Source organism: Amblyraja radiata, chromosome 17 (genome assembly GCF_010909765.2).
Source record: "Amblyraja radiata isolate CabotCenter1 chromosome 17, sAmbRad1.1.pri, whole genome shotgun sequence".
Taxonomy (NCBI): domain Eukaryota; kingdom Metazoa; phylum Chordata; class Chondrichthyes; order Rajiformes; family Rajidae; genus Amblyraja; species Amblyraja radiata.
The window spans coordinates 6,298,012-6,316,165 of record NC_045972.1 but is presented as its reverse complement, the minus strand read 5'-3'; the positions used below and the strand labels follow the sequence as shown (position 1 = coordinate 6,316,165).

General features: G+C 45.8%; 1 protein-coding gene across 2 annotated transcripts in view; it reads right to left on the bottom strand.

Annotated features, from left to right (window-relative positions):
- The window catches only part of fanca (FA complementation group A), a 151,310-nt gene that overhangs the window by 26,961 nt on the left and 106,195 nt on the right, over positions 1-18,154 (bottom strand). For both annotated transcript variants that reach the window (XM_033035659.1, XM_033035660.1), the window contains exons 32-35: positions 14,558-14,712; positions 12,015-12,120; positions 8,895-8,954; positions 4,386-4,490 (exon numbers count right to left, since the gene is read on the bottom strand). In XM_033035659.1, coding sequence (XP_032891550.1) covers positions 4,386-4,490; positions 8,895-8,954; positions 12,015-12,120; positions 14,558-14,712 — 426 coding nt within the window. The remainder of the gene's footprint in view (positions 1-4,385; positions 4,491-8,894; positions 8,955-12,014; positions 12,121-14,557; positions 14,713-18,154) is intronic.

The window sequence follows — 18,154 nt, the reverse complement described above, 5'->3', positions numbered from 1 at the left end:
CACACAAAGTAAGAATGCAGATGTTTCACAAGTGGCCGAAATCCGCAGGAAGGAACTGCAGATGCTGGTTTACACCGAAGATAGACACAAAATGCTGGAGTAACTCAGTGGGGACAGGCAGCATCTCTGGAGAGAAGGAAGGGGTGACGGTCAGGTAGATGGGTCTCGACACGTAATGGCACTCATTCCTTCTATCCAGAGATGCTGCCTGTCCCGCCGAGTTACTCCAGCATTTTGTGTCTATCTTCACAAGTGGCCTGTTTGATCATCTCCCTCTGACAACAGCATTGGGATTCCACAGCGTGGACCTTGCAGGCACCAGAGAGATTCTCTGTACGAGAGATTCGTACGTCCAGCACAGATTCAAACACTGTGGCTGAAAGATGAAAGAAAGAAACCAACATTTTGTTTCGTGTTAAACTATATCCACGTAAAATTATAATTGTTGATTAAGTTAGACAGAGCAGATCTCATGTTTCAATGCTCAGAGACCTGAAAAAGGGACCCGATAGTCAATGATTTATGTTGAACAAACACATCGGCCCAATCGCAGACTAGCTGCCTTGGTCCTTATCTTGAAATGACCAAAACGGTCACATCTTCAGGCTGACTGAGAGTACGGTGTAAGAATAGACGATCCTCTCCTTGATCTGAATGTAATAAACATGCTTCAAGGACACTGAACACAAACACTGTGTTTTATTAGTCTACCGTTCTTTCCCCCCTCCTTGCTCCTCTGGACTTGCATCTACACTATCTTGGGTTGGTGCCTGTGGATTACAGTATTCCAACGTATGGCACTCACGGTAAAGAAATGGCAGACAAAAAAAAACAAAGTATTTATCCTTGAAGCCTGTTTATTTCATTCAGATTAGCAGATCACCATTCATTTCCATGGATGACATGACTTCAGAATTAAGGGACAGAAGTTTAGGGGTAACATGAGGGGGAACTTCTTTACTCAGAGAGTGGTAGCGGTGTGGAATGAGCTTCCAGCGGAAGTGGTGGCAGCAGGTTCGTTGGTATCATTTAAAAATAAATTGGATAGGCATATGGATGAGAAGGGAATGGAGGGTTATGGTATGAGTGCAGGCAGGTGGGACTAAGGGAAAAAAGTTGTTCGGCACGGACTTGTAGGGCCGAGATGGCTTGTTTCCGTGCTGTAATTGTTATATGGTTATATGGTTATTTCCACTTTATCTGCTGTTGCTTATTGGAGCCACAAGGTGAGGACATACAGACATTCAGACAGCTTCCCAGGGACACAATCACGGCACCATTTCAAAGAAAATTACTCGTATTTTTTTTTCCCCTCGATTTCCTCGCCTTCACTGCGAGGCACAACTTGACCTCTGACAAGCCAGGAGTTTACTTATTCACTAAACAATAGACCAATAGGTGCAGGAGTAGGCCATTCGGCCCTTCGAGCCAGCACCGTCATTCAATGTGATCATGGCTGATCATCCCCAATCAGTACCCCGTTCCTGCTTTCTCCCCATATCCCCTGACTCCGCTAGTTTAAGAGCCCTATCTAGCTCTCTCTTGAAAGTATCCAGAGAACCCGCCTCCACCGCCCTCCGAGGCAGAGAATTCCAGACTCACAACTCTCTGTGTGAAAAAGTGTTTCCTCATCTCCGTTCTACATGGCTTACCCCTTATTCTTAAACTGTGGCCCCTGGTTCTGGACTACCCCAACATTGGGAACATGTTTTCTGCGTCTAGCGTGTCCAAACCCTTAATAATCTTATGTGCTTCAATAAGATACCCTGTCATCCTTCTAAACTCTAGTATATAATCCCAGCCGCTCCATTCTCTCAGCATATGACTGTCCCGCCATCCCGGGAGTTAACCATGTAAACCTACGCTGCACTCCCTCAATAGCAAGAATGTCCTTCCTCAAATTAGGGGACCAAAACGGCACACAATACTCCAGGTGTGGTCTCACTAGGGCCCTCTACAACTGCAGAAGGACTTCTTTGCTCCTATACACAACTCTTCTTGTTATGAAGGCCAACATGCCTGCCTGCCTGCTTTAGCTGCATGCTTACTTTCATTGATTGATGAAATAGGACCCCCAAATCCCATTGTACTTCCCCTTGTACTGGGTTTTTATCCGGTTTTTTGCCTCCCCCAGGAGATCACGAGGTTCTTGGGGTGGAGAGGGGTGATAGCGGTATAAAGGGGAGGGTAGTGTCTTGTGTTCTGTGTCTTGTGTCTACTGTTTGTGGGTAAGTGGGTCTGTTTAGTGTTCAGCCATGAGCGAATGGCGGTGCGGGCTCGACGGACCTGGTGGTCTACTCTCGCACCTACTTTCTATGTTTTCCCAATTTAACACCATTTAGATAATCTGCCTTCTTGTTTTTGCTACCAAAGTGATAACCTCACATTTATCCACATTAAACTTCATCTACCATGCATCTGCCCACTCACCCAACCTGTCAAAGTCACCCAGCATTCTCATAGCATCCTCCTCACAGTTCACACTGCCACCCAGCTTTGTGTCATCTGCAAATTTGATAAACTATCAGCACTACATTTATGAATATCAGCCTTGGGGCACAACAGAGGCAATTTTTGCTCCATTTTGTACAGCTTATTTTGACGTTTTAAATAAACAAGTTACTTCTGCCCATGGGCGGCACGGAAGCGCAGCGGTAGAGTTGCTGCCTTAGAGCGCTTGCAGCGCCAGAGACCCGGGTTTGATCCCGACTACGGGTGCTGTCTGTACGGAGTTTGTACGTTCTCCCCGTAACCTGCGTGGGCTTTCCCCGAATCTTCGGTTTCCTCCCACATCTCCGAAGACGCAGGTTTTTCAGTTAATTGGCTTGGTGTTTTTGCAAATGATCCCCAGTGTGTGTAGGATAGTGTTAGTGTGTGGGGATCGCTGGTCGGTGCGATCTCAGTGCGCCTTAGGGTCTGTTTCCCCATTGGATCTCTAAACTAAATTAAGCTAGCTGCCATTATGTTTATTCAATATATCATTTGATGTAGAATTGAGATTTATTTGTGTTCACATAAACCAGTGTATTCCATACAAAAATCCTCAAATGAATCAAATAACTGATTTGACAGCAACCTCTCTGCAGGCTACATCATGAGGACACAAAGCCACTAAAGAAGGGTCCCGACCCGAAACGTCATCCATTCCTTCATTCCAGAGATACTGCCTGTCCCGCTGAGTTACTCCAGCACATTGTGTGTAACTTCAATTTGAACCAGCATCTGCAGTTCTTTCCTACACAAAGAAGCTTAGCATATACCTCCACCCAGAATCACCAGCCAGAGTAAATGTTATAAACTATTATTCTGGGATAAAAGCAGATGAACACGATGCATTCACCAGTTCCGAACAGGAATAAATAACTTGTTATTGAATTGAATACTTTATAGTCACATGTGACAAGTCACAGTGAAAATCTTTGCTTGATTACTCAAGGTATGCAAATAGTCGCCACATCAAGGGCAGTGACAAAGTTACAAAGTATCCCCACCCCAGGTCCCCCCTTTGTCCTCCCCCTTTCCTCCCTCCCTCAGGGCAGCCCCCCCCACACTGGGTCCTCATACATAAGTTGAAATCACATCGATTTTATGCTGAATATTGCGCAACATAGCAAGCAGTGGTTAACAGGCTGGTTGTGCCTGGCAATAAGGGTGCTTAATGACTTAGCCCGAGACTTGGGAGAGTCTGTACTTCACTGGAAAGAATTATGACCTCATAGAAAATGACAAAGGTCATAGCTGAGTGGCCATGTAGCGGAGTGACCATGGTAGCGGAAATCACTCTCGAAACATGGGTGGGACACAATTTCTTGATTGCAGCGCGCACATTCGCACACACGCGAGGCTTCGGAAGCTTCGGCCATGAGCCCTGTGGACGGTAACATCGGGAGTTGACCTGGTTGGTGACCGACTCCGAACTCCAGCCAAGAAACCCGTTCGACCGGAGCCCTTGATGACCCGACCCGTTTAAATCCGATACCCGTTTAAATCTTTCCCATCCACCAATACAGCCAATTAGTTCAAATGGTAACTGTACCCGCATCAGACAGCTTTAAGGAATTCTCCGTGAATAACTTCAGTAATACTTGAAGGTCAAAACACAATTGGTGACACATCGTGTTAATACGATGTTAATAGAGACATTTAACAAGCACTTAACAGTGACACTCACACTGTCTCGTTGAAAGCGGAGATTTTATTAGATTTTTTTTCACCAAATTTCAAAATCCGGATTACAAAACATAGGGGGGGGGGGGGGATTGTCCCCCACCTCTCAAAACATGGGAGGAACGTGTCCCACCTGGGATTTCCGCCCATGGCCGAGTTATACACAAAGAGAATCGCAAAGTTTGGACACAAATATGGACATGCACAACTGCCATTACCGTTGCAGACAGCATGAGTAGAGGGCACCGGACTTTGCTATTGCTTAGAATACCATCAACAGCGCTGCTGGGCTTTTCACAATGGACAGAGGCATTCAGCAAACCCTGAAATGTACAGAATTATTTATGTTATGCATGTTCCAAACACTCACTGACTTTATTTCAGAATGTAAACACTGTTTATATAGCATTGCTTTTATGATTCCTAGATGTGCAAGCTCACTTTAAATGTGTTTTAATATTCCTATTCATTCCTGCAGCACCAAACAATGGGACAAAGCAAAGTAATATTAATGTGAGGGTTTTTCCAACCAAAGGCATAAAGGAAAATGTGCAACGGTACCAAGGCGGGTATGGAGTTCCATCACAGATTACCCACCATCTCAGTGAAGAACAGGACCTGTGTCAAGGAGCAACATGTTCTACCCCTGGTCATCTGCCCCATTTCATGCAGAATAAATGCAAAAGTACACCGCGCTCATCTTTAATACTTTCATCCCAAGCAAAGGAACCACCCACATGGGCTGGGTCTGATCTCTATTACCACACTGCACCAGCAACAACTCAGATTTTGTTGTTAAAATAACAAGGCTAACAGCTGGTGTGATGGTGAACAAACAGTCCTGAAGCTTCAGAGAGGGACAGTGGTACAATGAGGTGTGATTCTGTCACCCTAGCCGTCTGCTTGCATCTCTTCAGTGTAGTTTACTTCAGAGATACAGTGCAGAAACAGGCCCTTCGGCCCACCGAGTCTAAGCCTACCAGCGATCCCCAAACACGTTTCCATGAGGCCTCAAGTCGTTACTCCTCCAGCTGTTGGGTTGGGAGAATATTTGTCTCCACTCTCCCCACCTCCAGTAAATTGCAATTCCTTTCACAAAATTACCATGAGAATGGTCATTTGAACCACCTTCATTTATTCATTAAAATCAGTGACAACTAATCCTCCCATTCACCACGTTACTCTGTTTACTTTAGAAATACAGCATGGAAATCTGTTCACTGACCAACGAGAACTCATACATTGGTTCTATGTTATCCCAGTTCCATGCCTTGCACACTAGGGCCAGTTTACAGAACCAATTAACCTACAAACCTGCTTGGAATGTGGAAGGAAACCCACACGGTCACAGGCATAACCCACAAACATTGTGTCATGTTCAAACTGATGCTGTAAGGCTGCAAGTCAACTGCTGTGTTGTCCAATGATACTCTCCCATAATACTTCCATTTTTGGAATTGAAATACTATATTTTAATCATCTCTAAAATTTAACTCCCCTGGAATGTTAATCTGCTAAATGTAATCATGTCTTTCTAAAGTCTACAAGATCAATACATACATTTTTATTTCCCATTTATTGTGTTGTGAATGCTTCTCAATAAACTGTTTACATGTAAACTGAAGACGTCTAGTTATTACAGGTAAGTACACATCTTTGATGTAATCATTTTTATCCACATGCAAACTTCAACACTAAAACCATGTTGGATTCCAATGGATATTGAAACATTTAAATCAATGATTTGGATGAGAACGTACATGGCATGAGTAGCAAGTTTACAGATGACACAAAAGTGGGTGGTGTTATACATAGTGAAGATAGTTGTCAAAACTTGCAGCAGGATCTTGATCGGTTGGGCAATGGTTGATGAAATTTAATACAGAGAAAGGAGGCGTTGCATTTTGGGGGCACTAACATGGGCAGAAGCTACGCAGTGAATGGTTGGGCTCTGGGCAATGTTGTAGAGCAGAGGCATCTAGGAGTACAGGTGTACAGTTCGTTGAATGTAGCATCACAGATGCATAGGACAGGTTTAGAGGGATATGAGGCAAACACAAGCAGGTTGGACAAGCAGTTATGAACCAAGCACAAGAAAAGACAGCACAGTAGCACAGTGGTAGAGACCCGGGTTCGATCCTGACTACGGGTGCTGCATGTTCACAGTTTGTACCTTCTCCCCGTTTTCTCCAGCATCTCCGGTTTCCTCCCACACTCCAAAGACAAACAGGTTGTAGGTTAATTGGCTTGGTATAAATATATTTTTTTAAATTGTACCTAATGTGTGTAGTGTGTGGAGATCGCTGGTCGGTGTGGATTTGGTGGACTGAAGGGACCGTTTCTCACTGTAACTCAAAACTAAAACCAGATTGGACATGTTGGCCGGTGTGGGCAAGTTGGGCCCAAGGACCTGTGTCCACACTGTAAGACTCTTTGACTTTATCATGATTTCACTTGCTTGGGTCAGAAGTGGGAAGACTGACTGATGATTGCACTGTGCTCCATTCACAAACGTTTAGTTGAGGTTGTCCACGCCTGCATGCAGCAAGACCATGAGAACGCTCAGACACGGGATGATAATTAGTGGCAGAGTCTGGGTCTAGAGGTCATAGTCCCGGAATTAAAGGACGTTCTAGGAAGGAAATGAGGAGAAATTTATTTAGTCAGAGGGTGGTGATTCTGTGGTATTCTTTGCCACAGAAGGCTGGGGAGGCCAAGTCAGTGGATATTTTTAAGGAAGAGAAAGATTCTTGATTAGTACAGGTGTCAGAGGTTATGGGGACAAGGCAGGAGAATGGGGTTGGGAGAGAGAGATAGATCAGCCATGATTGAATGACAGAGTAGACGTGATGGGCCGAATGGCCTAATTCCTTATGACCTTACAAGTGGCAAGTCACATTCCTTGCATTAAATGATGACTTCCAACGAGAGAGTCTTTGCTCATGACATTCAATGGTATACCATTGGGACGACAGATGGCACAATGGGCTAAGTGTTCGGCTGGCAACCGGAAGGTAGCCAGTTCGAAACCCGCTTGGAGTGCATACTGTCGTTGTGTCCTTGGGCAAGACACTTCACCCACCTTTGCCTGTGTGTGAATGTGTGTGAATGTGTGTGAGTGATTGGTGGTGGTCGGAGGGGCCGTAGGCGCAGATTGGCAGCCACGCTTCCGTCAGTCTGCCCCAGGGCAGCTGTGGCTACAGAAGTAGCTTACCACCACCGAGTGTGACTGAGGAGTGAATGAATAATGCGATGTAAAGCGCCTTGAGTATTAGAAAGGCGCTATATAAATCCCATCCATTATTATTATTATTATATGATCACTGAAACTTCGCCCATTAATATCCTGGGAAATATCACTGGCCAGATATTGAACCAGCTACCTATCGTGGCTACAGGAGCAGAGACCCGGGTTCCATCCTGACTGCAGGTGCTGTCTGTATGGAGTTTGTACATTCTCCCTGTGACCGTGGTTTTCTCCGGGTGCTCCGGTTTCCTCCCACATTCCAATGTAGTACAGGTTTTTAAGTTGTGTAGGAAGGAACTGCAGATGTTGGTTTAAACCGAAGATAAGACACAAAATGCTGGAGTAACTCAGCATCTCTGGAGAGAAGAGATGGGTGACGTTTCGGGTCATGAACCTCCTTTAGACTAGAGTCAGGGGAAAGGGAAATGAGAGATATCGAGGGTGATGTAGAGGGGTACAGAACAAATGAATGAAAAAATGCAAAAAAGTAACAATGATAAAGGAAACAGGCCATTGATAGCTGCAGCGAGGTGGGATCTGGTACGACTCGGGTGGGGGAGGGATGGAGAGGGAATGCAGGGGTTATTTGAAATTAGAGAAATCAAGACACATACCATTGAGCCGTAAGCTGCCCAAGCGAAATATGAGATGCTGTTCCTCCAATTTGCATTTTAGCCTCACTCTGACTATGGAGGAGGCCTAGGACAGAAAGGTCTGTGTAGGTCAGTGTGGGAATGGGAAGGGGAATTAAAGTGTTTAGCAATCGGGAGATCAGGTAGGTTTGGGCGGGCTGAGCGAAGGTGTTCAGCGAAATGATCGCCCAGTCCCCCAAACCAAAGTGCAGGTACAAGTGCAGTGCAGTCACTCACCCCAGCTACTCCAACACTCACAAATGCCCCCAGCAAGGAGAAGCGGAGCTAGTCTTGACTTAAACATATATTGCCAGGGTTTCATTGCTGCTGGATCCAAACTACCGCACGCCCTTCCCAAGAGCACGGAGCAAGTACTTTCACCCAAAGACCACAGTAGTTCAGGGCAGCTCATCGCCAGCTTCACAAGGGCAGTCAAGGATGGCCAATAACTGGCAGCCTTGTCAGTAATATAAAAACCTGGCATCGGTCAAAACAGCATGAAGCTTGCAGACTTGCAGGAAAACTCAACTGGTCAGCCAATAAACTCTGTATCCTGGCCAAAAATCTGTAGATAATTGTTCACTCAACTCTGAAATGATGTAGCGGGCTCCACTGTGGTATTAAACCTCACAGGATAGCTCAGAATGGACAACAAATGAGTTGGATATCTAGCTTATTTATTATTATCCATTCTGAGCGATTGTAGAGGTTAGTAGCAGAATGGAGCTTGTGGTCCCATTACGTAATATTACGTCTCAGCCTCAATCTGCATCTTACAGGGTGAAACATGATGCGGTACAGATGTTAAATATAATGCACAGGAGACAGTAATGAACTAGATTCCTTACTCTGAAGAAGTGCGAGGCGATGTGAAAAGGAAGCACAAACTCCTTGCAGTAGCCATTCCGCTGCAAAACAAAGAAATCAATATTTGAAATCACAGCTTTAATTGAATACACCCATTAAAACAAAGACAGTTAGTTGAAACTCCATCTTTAGTTGGTGAACCATGAACTTCAAGGCAACAATGGAGATTAAAGTGGTATCACTCAGTGTAAAAAGCACCGTGTGATGTGTAAATGCCTTGCAGTACCTTGCTGAGATGGAGGTAAACGTGCCCTTTCTCCAAGCGTGTGAGCTGTTACACCACTGCACTATCGCAGGTGGCTGCGATGGAGCAGTTTGGGACTGTCGTGCTTCCAGCCTGGGGAAGCAGCTATGGGGAGGAAACTTCTCAACTACTGCATGTGAAGGAAGGAACTGCAGGCACCAGTTTACACTGAAGATGGACACAAAATGCTGGAGTAACTCAACTGGACAGGCATCATCTCTGGATAGAAGAAATGGGTGATGGTTAGGGTCGAGACCCTTCTTCAGGCTCGACCTGAAACATCACCCATTCCTTCTCTCCAGAGAAGCTGCCTGTCCCGCTGAGTTACTCCAGCATTTTGAATCTATCTCCACTACTGAGGTGAGGGCCATGTTTGGGCACACCTCCTCATGGAGGACGTAATGTACCGTAACTCTCCGCTCCGGTTGTATGCACGTCGCCCGTGCGAAGCGAGCGGCTGGCCATCTTGCATCAGCTCCCATCATTGATGCCGATGTCCCGGCTGGTGCCTTCAACCGCATCATTGGGTGGACAATGTGGCTGCATGATCTGGTGGTGCGGGAAGCAGACTGGACAGCATCTTCAGCCTCCTGAGGGAGACGGGCTAAGCTGCAGAGGTGTGCACGCCCAGAACCACCCTGAAGGTGGAGCACTGTTAAAATTCACCTGGGCAAGACAAGATGGTCAGCCTGGTCCTGGATAGACTTCCCTTAATGTCAAGGCCGTCATGGTTAGACGTCATGCCAGTTTTCTTCTCCGACCATTGCCTGCTTTGGGACTCCTGTTACTTACAGGAGGACCACGACGAGGCAGGCAGGGGGACATGGAACTTGCATGTCAAACTGCTGACCCCAGAAAACAGAGGTACTAAAGAAGGACTACACAGGTTGGAGAATTGTGAAGCCCCTCTTAGATCCCCCGACACATTGGTGGGAAGCAAACAAAGGGAACATTATGAGGTTCTTCATGTTGCCTTGGAAATGCAGCCATCGTAATCAAAGATGTGCCACCCCGTTCAATTGTTCTTCTCCCTGCTCCCATCCAGCAGAAGTCAAGTCGTCACATTTATTTATATAGTTCGTTGGCCAAAGTGCTTTACATTTGTTATAAGAATAGCGCAACAAAACAAACTACATACATATATACATGTAGCCCTCACTCAGAGGACGTCAGGAAAGGCTTGGGAGTATAGATAAGTCTTTAGTCTTGACTTAAAAGAGTCGATGGAGGGGGCAGTTCTGATGGGAAGGGGGATGCCCCCATTTTCGGGTGCCCGTCAGGAGTCTCGCTGCGGCGTTTTGGACCAGTTGCAGGCGGGACAGGGAAGATTGGCTGATGCCAGTGTAAAGGGAGTTGCAGTAATCTAGGCGGGAGGAGATGAATGTGTGGATGATCTTTTCCAGAAGGTACTGAAGCTTGAAAGTACACACCACCAGACTCAGGAACAGCTTCTTCCCCGTTATTATCAGGCTTCTGAACGGCCCTTTCATCAGCTAGGCCGGGTACAGTCTGATTCACCTCTCCTCATTGTGGACATTGGACTTTATCTCTGGAACAAATGCACTGTATCTCTAAACTACATTAAACAATGCTGAGTACAATATTCTGCACTCTGTATCTTCCCCTTTGCTCTTCCTATTGCATGAGTTTGTCAGGATTGTGTTAATATATAGTATTATCTAATTTAAATCTTTGGTCTTTGTTAGAAAAATATGGTCTTTGTTAGAAAAAGATGACTGGTAGGAAAATAATGAGCAGTAACTAGTGGGGTGCCGCAAGGCGCGGTGCTGGGACCCCAGTTATTTACAATATATATTAACGATTTAGACAAGGGAATTAAATGTAACATCTCCAAGTTTGCGGATGACACAAAGCTGGGTGGCAGTGTGAGCTGCGATGAGGCTGCAGGGCGACTTGGATAGGTTGGGTGAGTGGGCAGATGCATGACAGATGCAGTATAATGTGGATAAATGTGAGGTTATCCACTTTGGTGGGAAGAACAGAAAGGCAGATTATTATCCGAATAGTGTCAGATTAGGAAAAGGGGAGGTGCAACGACACCTGGGTCCTTGTACATTAGTCACTGAAATTAAGCATGCAGGTACAGCAGGCAGTAAAGAAAGCAAATGGCATGTTGGCAGTTGTACAGAGCCCTGGTGAGACCGCACCTAGAGCATTGTGTGCAGTTTTGGTCTCCTAATTTGAGGAAATACATTATTGCTATTGAGAGAGTGCAGCGTAGGTTCACCAGGTTAATTCCCGGGATGGCGGGACTGACATATGATGAAAGAATGGGTCGACTGGGGCTTGTATTCACTGGAATTTAGAAGGATGAGAGGATATCTTATAGAAACATATAACATTCTTAAAGGATTGGACAGGGTAGATGCAGGAAAAATGTTCCCGATGTTGGGGGAGTCCAGAATCAAGGGTCACAGATTAAGAATAAGGAGTAGGCCATTTGGGACTGAGATGAGGAAACATTTCTCAACCCAGACAGTTGTGACAATTCTCTGTGACAGAAGACAGTGGAGGCCAATTCACTGGATGTTGTCAAGAGAGAGTTAGATTTCGTTCTTAGGCTAAAGGAATTAAGGGGTATGGGGAAAAAGCAGGAACGGGGTACTGATTTTAGATGATCAGCCTGGCTCGAAGGGCCGAATGGCCTAATTCTAACTTGTGAACTTGTGTAAGTCAAGACAGACCAGCACCTTAACAGGATATCCCTATCAATAAACAATTCATTAAACTATTCCTACCAAGAGCCATTATTTTCACTTCAAAAGCCGACTGGAACTCTTCGGTATATATTTATGTTAACATAATTTGTTTACTGCATTTACAAAACCTGACTTACCAGTTCTGCATTTGTAAAGTGAAAGAATTCTTCACATTCCAAGGTTGTCTTCAATCCATGGATGCGTGTTTTAAACAGCACGCAAGGAGGAAGTGCCACCAAAATTCTAGTCAAGCCGGAAGAAGAGGCAGATTCTTGTATGTGAAACAACATTTTCATTTCATTAAACCATCATACTGAAGATGAAACTCTGCATATCTTGTTTAAATTTAGGCATAATGGAGCAGGCCGATCTAGCTTTCAAGGTAGACACAAGAAGCTGGAGTAACTCAGTGGGTCTGACAGCATCTCTGGAGAAAGGGAATAGGTGCCGTTTAGGGTCGAAGCCCTTATTCAGACTGAGAGTCAGGGGAAAGGGAAACTAGAGCTAGGGAAAAGTTTGGAACAAATCGGAGCCGACACCGATGACCAAAGAAAGGTGGAGCCCACAATGGTACATTGTTGGTTGTGGAAGAGGTGATAATGAAGGGATAGGTGGATGCTAACAGTGGAACTGGCTTTACGACTGGGGTGGGGTAGGGGTGGAGAAAGAGAGAGGGAATGCAGGGGTTACTTTAAAATAGAGAAATCAATATTCATACTGCTGGGTTGTAAGCTGCCTGAGAAAAATATGAGGTGGTGTTCCTCCAATTTATGTGTAGCCTCACTCTGACAGTGGAGGAGGCCCAGGACAGAAAGGTCAGTGTGGGAATGGGAGGGAGTGTTAAAATGTTTAGCAACTGGGAGATCGCATAGGCCAAGGCGGACTGAGCGAAGGTGTTCAGCGAAACGATCGCCCTGTCTGCTTGCCCAGAGCTAATATGTCAGAGACCACACCAAGAACAACAGATACAGTAGATGAGGTTGGAGGAGACCAAGCACAGACTGGGAGATGGTTTTGCTAAACACGCGCTCTGCCTTGGCCTACACAGTCCCCCGGTTGCCAAATACTAACACCCCCGCCCATTCCCACACTGACCTTTCTGTTCTGGGACACCTCATATTTCGCTTGGGCAGCTTACAACCTAGCGGTATGAATATTGACTTCTCTATTTTAAAGTAACCCCTGTATTCCCTCTCTCTCCACCCCTCCCCAACCCTGGTTGTACTGCCAGTCCCACTGTTCACGTCCATATCGTTATCACCTCTTCAACAGCCAACAATGGACCATTGTGGACTCCACCTTTCCTTGATCATCCATGCCGGGTCCGATTAGTTCTGAGCCTTTTCATACCTCCAGTTTCCTTCTCTGCTGACTCGCAGTCTGAAGAAGGGTCTCGACCCGAAACATCACCCATTCCTTCTCTCCAGAGATGCTGCCTGTCCCGCCGAGTTACTCCTGGATTGTGTGTCTATCTTCAGTGCGAACCAGCATTTGCAGTTTCTGCCTACATGATCTTGGTTACAAACACTGGTGTTTTGATAGCATTAGCTTTTCTTACTCGTCGATCTCAGTTTCCCACTGGTTCCTTAGGAAAAAATAAAGCAGAGTTTGCACCGCTTATCAATATTAAATGACCTCTGCTTCAAGAAAACGTCTGTTGATTTCAGGTGAGAACAGGATCTGGTTCTGAAGCTATGCCTAGACAGCCCAGCATACTTTGCCATGCCACTGCATTCTTGCAGTATAATGTACTATATTCTGTGTGCACTTTCAGAACAAAAGGAAGATGTTATGTTCTAAAAGGATATCAACATTGTTTATGGACCAAGACATCAAAAACCTCCCACCTCTTCTACTTTGACCAGTAAAAAAAAGACAAGGCAGTAGCCATTTTTGTTTCAATAGTGACCTTAATAAGCTCTCGACACAACAGACAACTATTTTCTTGCATTTAAAGCAGCTTTAATTGGAACTTAAAAGCACATTATTATACAAATAGAAACATAGAAACATAGACAATAGGTGCAGGAGTACAATACAATACAATACAATTGTATTGTATTGTATTGTAATAGGTGCAGGAGTAGGCCATTCAGCCCTTTGAGCCAGTACCGCCATTCAATATGATTAAGGCAGATCATCCAAAATCAGTACCCTGTTCCTGCTTACTCAGCATCTCTGGAGAGAAGGAATGGGTGAAGTTTCGGGTCGAGACCCTTCAGTCAATAACAAGAAATTAATTGTTTAGTTTGGTATTCACTGCATGGTTGGGCATCTCGCTTCCTTGACTCACTAGTTTGAAGCTTTCGTGGCAACACCCAAGGTTCTGAACAATTAACAATGACCTCAGCTTAGAATCCGCCAATGTGCAATTAGGAAATTAATTTTCTTTTCTTTTGGCCTCAAGAAATGTGTTAATTATATAATTAGAAGAAAATGCTTACAACCACAATTCTCAATGCCAAAACTGTACAATCTCAAACTGAATTGAGATTGTACAGTTTATTGTCAGTGAGAAGCTTTTGTTGCGTGCTAACTAGTCAACAGAAAGTACATGCTTGCAATGGAGCCATATACATTGTACAGATACATGACAAGGGAATAACATTAAAGACAGTAAAGTCCGATCAAGTATAGCCCAAAGGTCACCAATGAGGTAGATAGTAGTTTTTGTTCTTACCGGGTAAATAGCTGCAATTCAATCTGCTGCTCTATTTGCTTGCTCAAGGTTTGCAATTCCAGCTTTGCCCGTCTGCCCAGAAACACATCCAGGAGAAAATGGCCATCTTCACGTGGTGCTTTTGCCCGTACACTTTCCAGATCAAAAACCATTTCCTGCAAGCAATTAGATCAAGTTGAACAAACTAATAAAAAGATCTCGACCAAATAATGCCCTAAAAGACTACAAATTTAATTGATAAGAATACCAGGGTGTAAATCAGGGCGAGATTCTTTGAGAGATTGCAGTTGCTCAGTTATTGAGCACTCACAAAGTGATCATCCTGAGGGCATCAGACAGAAAGGAGATCAAGATCGGGCAAGAAAGTGGATTGAGATGTAATAATAATAATAATAAATTTTATTTAATGGGCGCCTTTCAGAAATCTCAAGGACACCTTACATAGGTTAATAGAAATAAAAACATATAATCAGAATAAAATAAGTAATAAAGACATCACAGAGACACAAATTAAAAACAGAATTCATTCCAAAAACAGAAAATCAAAAACACAATGTGAAGAGAGAGCAGCGGCAGCCAAAGCGCGCCAGCGTTCACTCTCCCTTCACGGCAGCCATCTTGGACACAGACTTACAGGATTACATTAGACAAAAAAATCATCCCCCCACAATGGATACCACTGTGGGGGAAGGCTCAATGTCCAGTCCCCATCCCCAGTTCACCCCAAAGTCAGGCCTATTGAGGCCACCGCAATTGCCTCTACGGAGGCCCGATGTTCCTGGCCGTTCTCACTGGGTGGTCTTGCCCCGGCGTCGGGAGAGTCCTCTCGGCGGCTGGGCCACCTGGAACGGCCGCTTCCTAGTTTGAGACCGCGGCTTCCGGAGCCGACAAGGCCGCGCCGGTTTGGAGCTCCTAGGCTCCCGATGTTAAAGTCGGCGCCGCCTCTCCGCTCCGCAGACCCGCAGCCCGGAGATGTTGCTCTCGCCGGTCCAGCTCACCAGAGCTCCAGCACGTCGCTCCACGCGGCGACCCAGGCAAGGCATCGCCCGCTCCACTCCGCTCCGCGATAGCGCTCCAACGCTATGCCGCCACCGAGGCCGAGCTGCTGGGCGGTGCCCGCCAGGAAACGGCGCTCCAAGCCCGCTGGTGGGCCACGAGGACGGGTCAACGGGCAGCCGCCAACTTGTGAATGGCAGCTTATTCACACATCTTTTTAGTTTAGAGATACCCACGGAAACAGGCCCTTCGGCCCACCGAATCCGCGCCGACCAGCGATCACCGCACATTAACACTATCCTACACATTAGGGACAATTTTACATTTTACATTTATACCAAGTCAATTAACCAGGGCCGGATTTAGATGAAGAGAGGCCCTAAGCTGTTCCACTTGTGAGGCCCCTCCCAATCCCCCACCCTCAAGACTAGAGGAAGATGGTCCACCAGATTGACACTGATTTGCAGCCGAGCGTGGCCAATGAGATAAGGGGTTGGAAAGCTGGGCTTATTTATTGCCAGTGATAGTGTCGAGTTATTGGCTTAAAACACTATTATTCTGAAATGGAGGGCAAGGAAAATTACTGAAGGGTTGTTTAGAGACTACAGTGCGTTGTGACAGCATATGTAAGAAAGGCCTATGACAGTGTCAAAAATATTATACACCTTGCAGGGCTCTCACTTAATTTTTTTTCTCTGTTGCCAGCCGGGCAACCTTGGCAGCTTTTTAAGTTGCCAAATGACAGTTTAGATGGTCATTTAAGACGACTTGCATGACGCGTGCGATAATGTGCTCGGTTACCAGTCGGAATTATGCTCAATGAAGCATTCACATATTATTTCTGCTTCAAATAAAATCACAAACTAAACATATTCACCAATCAAGACGTGATATATACCACAATGACATGCAGCAAAATTACAATACAGCATCTCATCTCTTTTTACACGTTGCAGTGAATGCAATTTCTATTATTTCTTTCCACTTCCAAACAAAAATGTGGTTGGATTATTCAGCGTATGATCAACCTCGGTGAGACCAAGCGCAGGATTGGCGATCGCTTCGCACAACACCTCCACTCAGTTCACAATAACCAACCTGATCTCCCGGTGGCTCAACACTTTAACTCCCCTTCCCATTCCGAATCTGAATAAATTGGAGGAGCTGCACCTCATATTTGCTTGGGTAGTTTACACCCCAGCGGTATGAACATTGGCTTCTCTAATTTCAGGTAGTCCTTGCTTTCTCCCACCTCCCCATCCCATTCCCAGCTCTCCCATAGCCTACTGTCTTCTTCTCTTCCCTTCTTTTTCGTGTCCCCCCCCCCCGACATCAATCTGAAGAAGGGTCTCGACCCGAAACGTCGTCTATTCCCTCGCTCCATAGATGCTGCCTTACCCGCTAATTTACTCCAGCTTTTTTGTCTACCAACGGGATTCCACCACTTGCCACATTTTCCCTTCTCCTCCCCTGTTGGCTTTCCGCAGAGACCGCTCCCTCCGTAACTCCCTGGTCAACTCGTCCCTTCCCACCCAAACCACCCCCTCTCCTGGCACTTTCCCTTGCAACCGCAGGAAATGCTACACTTGTCGCTTTACCTCTCCCCTTAACTCCATTCAAGGACCCAGCAGTCTTTCCAGGTGCGGCAGAGGTTCACCTGCACCTCCTCCAAACTCATCTATTGCATCCACTGCTCTAGGTGTCAGTTGCTCTACATCGGTGAGACCAAGCGCAAGCTTGGCAATCGCTTCGCCCAACACCTCCGCTTGGTCCACAATAACCAAACTGATCTCCCGGTGGCTCAGCATTTCACCTCCCCCTCCCATTCCGAATCCGACATTTCTGTCTTGGGCTTCTTCCATGGCCAGAGTGAGGCCCACCGTAAATTGGAGGAGCAGCACCTCATATTTCACTTGTGCAGTTTACACCCCAGCGGTATGAACATTGACTTCTTCAATTTCAGGTAATCCCTGCTTTCTCCTCCCCTTCCCAGCTCTCCCTCAGCCCACTGTCTCGGCCTCTTCCTTTTTTCTTCCCGTCCCCCCCCACCCTCACATCAGTCTGAAGAAGGGTCTCGACCCGAAACGTCGCCTATTTCTTTCGCTCCATAGATGCTGCCTCACCCGCTGAGTTTTCCCAGCATTTTTGTCTACCCATTCACACAAGTTCTGTAATCCCACTTTCCTCACCCACTCCCTACACATTTGGGGCAATTTTACAGAGACAAGTTAACCTACAAAGCCAATGCGTCTTTGGGATGTGGGAGGAAACCCACACGCTTGCAGGGAGAATGTGCAAATTCAACACAGACAATGCCCGAGGACAAGATCGAACACAGATCTCTGGCGTGTGAGACAGCAAGCCTACCAGCTGTGCCACTATATTTTGTTTTCCAACACACAAAAAATTATACGTCGATAACTTTGGTTATCCATTTTCCATATCCATTTTCAGTTTTAAATCTCCAAGTGGAGATGGAGTGTGGGAAGAAACCAAAAATCGGTGAAAACCCAAGCGGGTCACGGGGAGAACGTACAAACTCTGTACAGTCAAGCACCTGTAGTCATGATCAAAGCTCTTATAGCGGAGCAAGATTGTCCA